The sequence below is a fragment of the Acyrthosiphon pisum genome, chromosome A3 (genome assembly GCF_005508785.2).
Source record: "Acyrthosiphon pisum isolate AL4f chromosome A3, pea_aphid_22Mar2018_4r6ur, whole genome shotgun sequence".
NCBI classification, from domain to species: Eukaryota; Metazoa; Arthropoda; class Insecta; order Hemiptera; family Aphididae; genus Acyrthosiphon; species Acyrthosiphon pisum.
The window spans coordinates 41,661,808-41,672,182 of record NC_042496.1 but is presented as its reverse complement, the minus strand read 5'-3'; the positions used below and the strand labels follow the sequence as shown (position 1 = coordinate 41,672,182).

General features: G+C 32.2%; 1 protein-coding gene across 1 annotated transcript; it reads left to right on the top strand.

Annotated features, from left to right (window-relative positions):
• Window positions 1-7,786, top strand: LOC100163845 (facilitated trehalose transporter Tret1-2 homolog). Its single transcript, XM_001946310.5, has 6 exons — window positions 1-161; window positions 2,069-2,434; window positions 3,211-3,467; window positions 3,627-3,842; window positions 6,949-7,203; window positions 7,422-7,786. Exons 1-6 carry the CDS (start codon window positions 110-112, stop codon window positions 7,641-7,643), a joined length of 1,368 nt encoding a protein of 455 aa, XP_001946345.2. The 5' UTR covers window positions 1-109; the 3' UTR covers window positions 7,644-7,786.
• Window positions 7,787-10,375: the final 2,589 nt, after the last annotated feature.

Below are 10,375 nucleotides of genomic sequence, written 5' to 3'. Positions count from 1 at the left end.
ACAAGACACAGATAAAACTTAATCACCGACTAGTCTTGGGAAGTTGGCGTGAATGTATACCGTGTTTATTTAAATCGTACGTTCGGAATCTCGATAATCTGTCGGAATTATGTTCAGTGTAGTATATGATAAAATACCTCAGATTGTTTTCGCGTTATCAGGTACGTACCAACAATAAAATAATAATATGTTTAAACTAGTATTATAATATCATGTACTAGCTAGTCGGAAAATAATAATATTGATCTAATAAAATCGCACCAATTTATATAGATTAATATAGATGTATCTCGATTCGACATGTACCTACAGCAATAAATATGAGTTCCAGATTATAATCTATTCCATATTAATATATATATTATTGATTGATAATAATTGTTATTCGAGTGGATTGGCGCTCTTGGACTACGCAATGTCATTTTTTCTCCTTGTCCGATTTATATAGTTTAATATACGTCACGAGATTGTCATAATAATATTATTATTATTTTGAATTAATCTATCGTAATTCGTCCAAGGCATGGCGGTCATATGCATTGAAATGAAAATTAATAAATAATAAAGTATAGTATAAAATAAAATATTGTTGTTGTCAGGCGTCCAAATTCGCTTGCATATCAATCTACTCAAATGTTACTAGGTAATGTGATAGACACAATTATTATGCATTTACGCAGTGTACCTATTTGTGACATCGAAATAAATTTTTAAATAATAATGATCACGATATCATGGTCTTTCACAACGCGCATAGCACATAAAATAATACGATTCGTATGAGATATGCATATTATATAGGTATGCGCTCGATAAAAAAAAAATTCATTTCAAATCAACTATTAATAATGAGAACGATGACACGGCAGTGGTAAGTTTGAAGTTCGGCCAAATAGAAGGGGGACGATTACAATAATTTCAGCATGGAGGAGTGTATGGCCTGGATAGAACTTATTTTTTTTCTTGACCAATTCCGCGTAGGTATCCGATAACTTCCGAGGGAAAAAACGAACCACCAGCATCGTACCACCATTCAGATACGCCACTGCGAAATGGCAGTGTTTCATATTAGTTTTAATAATCGAACCAAACCGTTGACGGTAATGTAAATAACTATAATTATGTACAGGTGTGCATCTAGAACATTAACATTATTTTTTAATAAATTTAACGTCGAATAAATTGTTATAATGCCCCCTTTAAGCATAGACAATTTAGAGGAGAATTCAAATATGCATTCAAAATTTAAATCGGAACACCCTACTAAGCGCAGTGATTGAAGTCACTGGCAGTATTTTTTGAAAAAAAATGTTTGTAATTTTATAAAGTAATATTTAGCGACTTGTGCATGCGTGTAGGTAAAACTACAGACGCACATATTCGTCAAAACTTACAATGATGCCCTATACAACAACATCGGTTCTATGAATTCACCACACTAATTTACTTTCAACATATTCACAAGACTATATACACCATATAACCATATTCACCATATAAACTGAAATATAAAATGCTTAGTTCTCACTCCTTGGAATGGATTACGCTCCAGCCCCTTAATAATATTACATACTTATTATTTATTAGATAATATTTTAATTTATAATTTCCCAATAATAGTATTATTAAATATATATTTTATACGAGCAGCGACCCACTGGGACATTTCACGTTATCCTGGACGTCCAGTCCGCCACTGCTTATACATATAGCTATAAATAATTCAGATATTCCCATGAGTTTCAATTCATTATGTACCACCTATATTAGAAAATAATTGAAACAATATTTATGATCTCTGCAATCATGTTTACCAAAATATAATAAAATATATCATATTACAAAATTAGCTAATCTTGTCTTTCAAGTCACGCCGACAGATTATTATCCAGTATACTTAGTATTGCGATCCACCACAAGTGACCCTAAATCAAACTTAACGGCGCCCATATTGTTGATTATTTAAAAGAAACTAGCCCTACGTTTTTCTGATATTATTTATTTATTTACACAAATAACACACTTCGTGCACCTATACATATCATAAACATGGATTTCGATGTTGCAGCGTCTCTGGGAGCGTTCGTCATCGGAACAGTGCTCGGATGGTCCTCGCCAACGCTGACGATGTTTGAGAACGGGACCGCTGTTAGCTTCGAGGTGTCGGCCATGGCAGCGGCGACCGCGTGTTCGCTGTTTGGCGTGGGCGCCGTGATTGGTGCCGTTCCGGCTGGTGCCGTTTCGTCCGTGTTCGGCCGGCGCGTGTCGCTCATCGTCAGCGAGGCGCACGTGGTCTTCGGGTGGCTGATGATCGCGTACCCGAAGGCCGCGAGGATGTTGTACGTGGGTCGGATACTGCAGGGCGTCGGTTGCGGTGCCATGTGTACCATAATACCCATGTACGTCGGCGAGATTGCCGAACCCGAGATCCGAGGTTTTTATCCCCACTGTTTTGTTATTAATATTATATGGTATATGTTCATATTGGTAATAAGCTGGTTTTCGGACCTACAAAACATTATGTAATGTACCTATATCCAGACGAATCAACCAGGACGAAAAAATTTCCACCTAATAATAACATTTTGTACACAATATAATATAATATTATATTTTGGATTTACTCGAAGACATCGCGGTAACTAGTCTAAATATGTTATATGCACTGATGAAATAAAAATTAGATGAAATAGTTATTGTCGCATATTGTATTTATATATATAAAACACTTCTGTAAAACAAAAACGGTGGTTGAGAAAATTTTAGTTTGAAAATAATTAATAACTGATAATATAACTACGTAAATATTAATAATTGAATGTGATGAAAATAATACTAAAAAAATGATTAAAAACGCATAATATATAGACAATACGCGAAAAATAATTGACTAGACATAAATAATAATATCATGTTTATCAAAGGTTGATTTGAATTGTTAATATATTTTCTTATTTAATAATAACGATATTTTATTCAAACGATAACCAAAAATTAAGCCAAAAAAATGTAGACATGCTGTAAAAATCGTGAAAAGTCGTGCATGCGTAAATTCTTGTAAATCCGTAATATAATACTTAATGTGTAATGTCCAGATCTTAGAATTTTTTCACTAATTTTTACTATACCCATAAAAACCTACGTTTAACCGTTTGTCGATTGTACACTCACGTTCGTTTCTTGCCTACATTACTCTTGGGTATTTCATAGGGTTCCTCGGTGGTTTATATCAGTTGTTTGTCGTATCCGGCATCTTGTACTCGTACGTGCTCGGCAACTTTTTGAATTATAACCAACTCAACTTGGCGTGTGGCGTGTGGATGGCGGTCCACATACTAGGAGTGCTGTACATACCGGAATCGCCGTATTTTCTGATCCAGGAAAACAAAAGAGTTGGTGCCGAAGAGGCGATGGCCCGGTTACGGGACCCAAGTCACGACTGCAAGTCCGAGCTCGACGAGATACAGGTAAGACCAGTGATTGTATTACAATATATTATTATAATATATAACCTGAGTGTTCACTTGCGTTTATCCTACCGTATACATAAATGTGCTCAACTCTAACGAAGTTTGCGTCCGCCAAAATGGGTTCGATTTTAATGGTGATTATTATGTATGACGTAGAAATTCGTCGAAGAAGAGCAAAAGAACAGTTACACGGCCCGCGAGGTGCTCGAGAAGGACGTGAACCGCAGGGCACTAACGATCGGCATCGGTTGCATGTTTTTCCAGCAGATGACCGGCATCAACGCCATCATATTCTATATGAAACACGTGTTCGAGATTTCGGGAAGCGACATCAGCCCCGAAGTGTGCACGACCGTCGTCGGCACGATACAGGTACCCAATACATAATATCATAGTCACCCAATGACCTAAGTTTCCGTGGGTTAAATAATAAAAAAAAAAAAAATAATATCAGTATAATATTGAATTTTGTTACATACTTAACTCTCATTTTAGCGTGATATTAAGGATATAATCGTAACGTCTATTAACGTCATAAATCTATTTCAATAATAGTTTATGATTCCAGAACCTTAGCCCGTCTTACACTCTTTACTTCCTCCCACCCTACTGCTAAAGTCTCCAAGTTGTCTGTTTTCAAATCGAATTTCAGATATTATAATGTCACTGTAAATAATTTTATTTCAATTTACGTGTAGGTATAGAAAAAGAGAGAATATTACAAGTTTTTTACTGTATTTTTTAGGCCACCACTACAGACATCAAACGCTGTGTGTAAAAGAACAAAACGTAAGATCGTGAAATAACATGTTTTATAGTCAAACGTAGTTGTATGCACTTGTTGTCTAAAACAATCGTTCGAAAAAATAATAATGCCGCTTTTGTTCTGTAGGTCACACGGCGTATTGTGTAGGCAATTTAAGTACTTAGATGTTTTGAACGTATTGTGAAACGTACAATATTGGCTTACAGCCACATAGCTATATTAATATTTCAAATAGGTACTTATTCCGTGTAGGTACTACTGATACCTCGCGATAATAATATTAATTGTTATCCATGGTCAACTTCGACATTCGATCTCGAAAATTAATAACACAAATTATTTATTATAAAAACTGAAGTGTACGCGGTAAAATGTAATCTAATACGTACCTAATACATAATATTATAATAGTACCTTCATTATTGACGTTCAAATTAAACTACGTTATTTCATAAAGTTATTAAATTTTTATAATTTTTAAACATTGTGGCTTTAATTGTAATTACTGCAGTGTTAAATAATTATTCAATGTTCATGAAAAAGTGCATAATATTAAAAAAAAAAATGCTAATAAATTAATATAGGAGTATATAATTGTACAGCTCGCTCGTCGTGAGACGTAAATAAACTGACACATATAACAATAACATACGTTGTGCTAAAATATTATGAATCGAGAATTTATTTGAAAACCTAACTGGTTATTGTTGACGGCCATCCCAAATTGTAACGTATTGATGGTCACCACAATATTTTCTTCGATAGAATAACTTGAAAACACAATTTCCCACTCTGTATATCTATGTAAGAACTATTCGGTGATTTATTAATTTTGATATTTTTTTTCTCTTAAACAAGGCAATTTAAAATCTGGTCAATAATAATAATAATAAAACAATAAGTAAATTTGATAAATAAATATATAATACATTGTCAACATGATGAGGAAATTACCCATTGGTAACACCTTTTAATTACATTAATAGGTCTCTACACCATAATCGTAATATTAAAAACATGTTGACGCCTCTCGATGAATGTTACAAAATTATCTGCAATTTGTAGTTCATACATAACAATATATTATATAAACTGTTTTAATTTCCTTTGGTGTACCTACTACAATTAAAATGTTAAAATGAAATCATTATCAAATACTAGCGGGTTAGTCTACAATTATTAAACACTAAGTATTAACCGTCCGTTACGGCGTTACAATATGTCAACCATTTTATATCATGACTGATATTTGAAAATATTGTTTCTATTTATGTTTTCTGTTGGTATTCTTGTTTATTCGAGTATTAGAATTTAGAAGATGACGATTGAATGCAAAAAAACCACGTTTTCATCAAACACGAAAACGTGATAGTTTTAATTTTTGAATCGTTCACTTTTATCTTAATTTTGATTGTACTTATTATCACAATATAAGAACAGACGTCCTATTTTTTTTTACACAATTTTCTTTATAAGACGTGTTTGAAGTTATATTTTGACAAAATTATATATTTAAACGAAAATAACGATTTTAATTATTTTATTGTACCTGCCTAATTCAAAAAATATAAATACTAATTGTAGTAACTTAAAACTTTTAGGATAATATACTCAGTGGTGTGTCCAGCACTGGTGTCGTCTTAACTGTGAATGGAGGGGGGGGAGCTGATATATTTTTTATATAGGGGAAGCTCAAAGGATCTTTCATAAATTATAGGTGCGTGCTGATGCGATCGGTATACAATATGTTATTAGTTTTTTTAGCAACTTACATGTGAATTATAATTTTATTAAATGGATACGTATTAAGTAATACGTTCATAGAACATTGAAAGTACATTTACATTTTCCTAAAATTTCTAGGAGGGCCCTCAGCCTTACGACTACGCCACTATATTTTCCATAGAGAATGCACTTAATTAACAATAATGATATACCTATGAATGTTGTTCAAAGCCATAGGCGCAAATAGGGGGGGATTTAGGGGCTAAGCCCCCCCAAATATGTCCATAGCCCTCCCAAAAATTTCCTACATTTTATTATAAGCTTATTCAATATTATCAAAGTAAGGCCCTATTAAGCCCTATAGCCCCCCAAATCTCAAACGCTATTTGCGCCTATGTTCAAAGCATTTAGCATACATAACATACACAGTTAAATTTTTAATATAAGAAATGTGATTTATATGTTAAGTTTATTATTTATTAAATAATACTGTCATACCATATAACTTACTTCTGTATAATATGTATATTGTATTTTGTATTGTATTCATTAAAGAATAAAATCAATTCGCCTAATAAAAAGTCCTAATTTATTTAACTAGCTGATCAGTACATGTCTGTAGGTATATATGAAATGTGAATGAAGGGTCAAAATATTATTTAAAATCAAAATGGCTCTAGGGGGATACATTTCAACCCTCTCCATCATAATTGCACCACTGGTGTGATAACATGTAACCTTTTAGGCATTTTTTTTCCTTGTTTGATATATTCAATCTATTACTATAGGGCACAATAAAAGTATATGTGGTGATATAATACATATTATTTATTTATAAACACGTTAGTGAATACCGAATAGTAATAAATACAATATTTACGTCAAATGTTCAATGCTTGAGAAGTCCTCCACCGATAAATATGAGGATATAGATTTTTATATTAATATTACAATATTCCCTGCAGTAATGATGTATTGTTGTTATAGGTGGCAATGACATTCGCGTCTATGATGATCACGGACAAGTTTGGCAGACGATCATTAATGGTGTACTCGATGACTTTAATGGGCGTCTGTTTACTGGCGCTGTCGTACTATTTTTTTTCAAAAAAATACAACCCCCACGTGGCTGAAACGCTGGACTGGTTACCACTCGTGGCTATAGTGTTGTACATATCCATGTTCTCGATCGGTTGCGGTCCCATACCGTACATAATCATCGGGGAAATATTCTCGTCAGAAGTTAGTCGTATAATATTTTTTGCACCATTTTATACTAGCGGTAACTCACACACATTTCACCATGTACGTTTTCCATTAGTGCCTAATATTATATCATAAATTGTGAATGAAGAAATTGAAATGGTTTTGAAAAAGAAAATGTACAAGAAATTTATGATTTAAAATGGTTATAGGTAATATAATATAGCTAATGACTATTTATTTTGACGTTTTTGTAGCTCAAGTCGATGGGCACGGGCATGTCAATTGCCACCAATTGGATATTGGTCTGGCTGGTAACGTGTCTGGCTGAACCTATGGACAAATTTATCGGCCCAAGTGGTACGTTTTTCGTGTACTCCGGGTTCTGCTTTATGGGCATGTTGTTCGTTGTGAATTGTGTACCGGAGACCAAAAATCGATCCCTAGCTGTGATTCAATCGGATCTCGAAAAGAACTAACAAACGGGTTGTATTCCATCTCACGAATGTGAAACTGTTTAAAGTTTTAAATTACTCTATATTATGTAAACACATTGATTAAAATTAAATGTACCATTGAGATCTGGAAATAAATATAATAACATGTTTTTGTACGATAATATTAATAATGGTAAAAAATTATCGATAAAATAAATTTATGTGATTTAGAAAATATGGTGTATACTAGACAAAAATGTTTCAACTATCATGTTATCCATGAACTGTACCTCCATGTTTATATTTATATATCGTAATTTTGGTACATAAACAGCATAATGATAAATTATATTAAAAAATTTGCTCATAAGCTTTTAAAGGTAAAATATTAATTGTATTATCCCAAGTATTTGGACATGATGTAAGTAAATAACTGAATTTGAAAAAGATGAAAATGAAACTTCTAAAGCTTCAAAAATATCTTTTTAAGTAGAAAACTCAAAACTCAAAACTCAAAAAAAAAAATTGAATTCATTGAGCATTGAATATTATGAAACATAATATTTATTTACACATTGCTGTTACGTGTGAAAAATCTTATAATGTATAGCGCCTATAGCGGCCCAAACCTAAGTGTTGTGTAAAATAAAAAAATGTTATATGTTTATAACATTTTTAAAAATAAACGTACTAAACAATAAACATATTATACAATGCTTTGATCATACGTATACGTCTCGACTGTCAGTATTTGCATAAATAATGTATATGTAAAGTAATAAATAATATATACTCCAAGCAGTAAAAAACTACTTACCTATACCTAAAATTATTAATTTACATTTGACGTTATAGCAAAATATAATAATAGAAGTTGTACACATTAAATGATTTATGAAGTGCAAATAAAGTACAAACTATAATAAAAAATGAATGAAGAACGTTTAATATTTAAATATTATACTTTACAACTAAAACATAAAATATTATATTTGTTTATAAATTATAAGCAATCAAAATCAAATAGACAATTAATACACAATATATTATACCCATTGAATACTTAGGTACTCAATATTAGAGTACCTAACCCTACAGTTTCAAACTAAAAGATGTTTACGATTCGGTTTTAATTTATTCATGCTAGCTGAAATTTTATTTCGTCGTCCAAAAACATTTAAAGTAATATTTATCGATAATATTTACTTAAACCAAAATAACAATATGTATGCGTCATTGGTTTCGCGTTTATATTAAAATACGCGAATACCTTGAAATTAATATTTCGTATTGTGTACAGCCGATAAAAAAACGCGTTTGATATTTTATTTATTGGTTATTTTTTATCCAGCAATATCTACGAAATAACATTGTCTCATACCTGTTGTAAAAAAGTATAATAGTATATTACCAATAAAATATCGTACAATATGTATGTACGCTTAAAATATTCCAACCGAACCGAAAATTTTTTCAATTTCACAATAAACATAACTCGATCACATATTATTCTATATGTGGTTTAGCTGGTATTTACCATGGGATTTATTTATTTATTTGTCAGTTATAAACTATTTTATCTTGCGAGTATATAATAATACAATATAAAATTTGCGGCATCTCGGTAATAATATATACCTAGGTATTGTAAAGAAAATGCAATATTACCGCCGAGTTTCTGCTCGCAGATAACGCGACAACATTATTATTATACATCGGTCGATTTTAGTGCTAAGCGTGGAAAAATTATCGCCACAGACATCGATACGGATTTTACTAATAATAATAACGAGTTAGTAATAATATAATTGCAAACCGACTTATACCACTGAAATAAATTACATTATTCCATTCACGCGCAGTTAACGAACAAAATATAGTGTACATCTACAGACTGCAGTGTGCGGAGGCGACGGACATGTGGATCGATATTAGATTAACTACGAATCGTATAATAATTACATTTATCGGAAAGTCCGACTGAATAATAAGGCGTGGGTGGCGTTATACACGACGTTAAGTTCCAACGTGGAATAGATAATTGGCTGTGTGTTGTTATTGCGACCTGAACGCCTTTGTCGCGGAAAAGAATGAAGACATATTGAAGATAACTCGGGACAGTCTATGGGTACCTACATAATATATACCGATTACGGAATAAAATGTTGTTGGTATATAAAATGGCAAGATCGATAATTTATTAATGGACCACTACCGCGGTGGACATACTCAAACGCGGCGATATATTTTAGGAGAAGATCTCATAATAATAATAATAATATGACAAGCGAAGGGGCAATTGCTATACTGATTGTATACCGAAATAGCAATAAAATCGAAGGAAGGATGCGACCTTAACAACTTTTAATAACCGTCCTATTTAAATACTGCAGTTTCTTATCGACGGCTTAGCGTACGTTTAGGAACTAATGATTATGACGAACAAAATAACATGCAATTAGTTACCTAACCCGGTCTTAATATGATCCAAGTAGGATGTAATTGTGGCATGATTTCGTGAATGCATCATCATCATCATCATCATCATCATATCATTTTTCGATATGACTAGAATTATATTTTAATATCCAGAAAAGTAAAACTCGGCGTCAAGTACAAACAATATCGAATATTATATTCAACATAAACATTTATATTTTTTTATAGATCCAAATATGACTAAAAAAATGCTCAAGAAAGAGACCTTGAATTCGTACAATTGATTCAATTAAACTATAAAGTGACTACATGCGAGAGCACGTAGGTACGTTAAA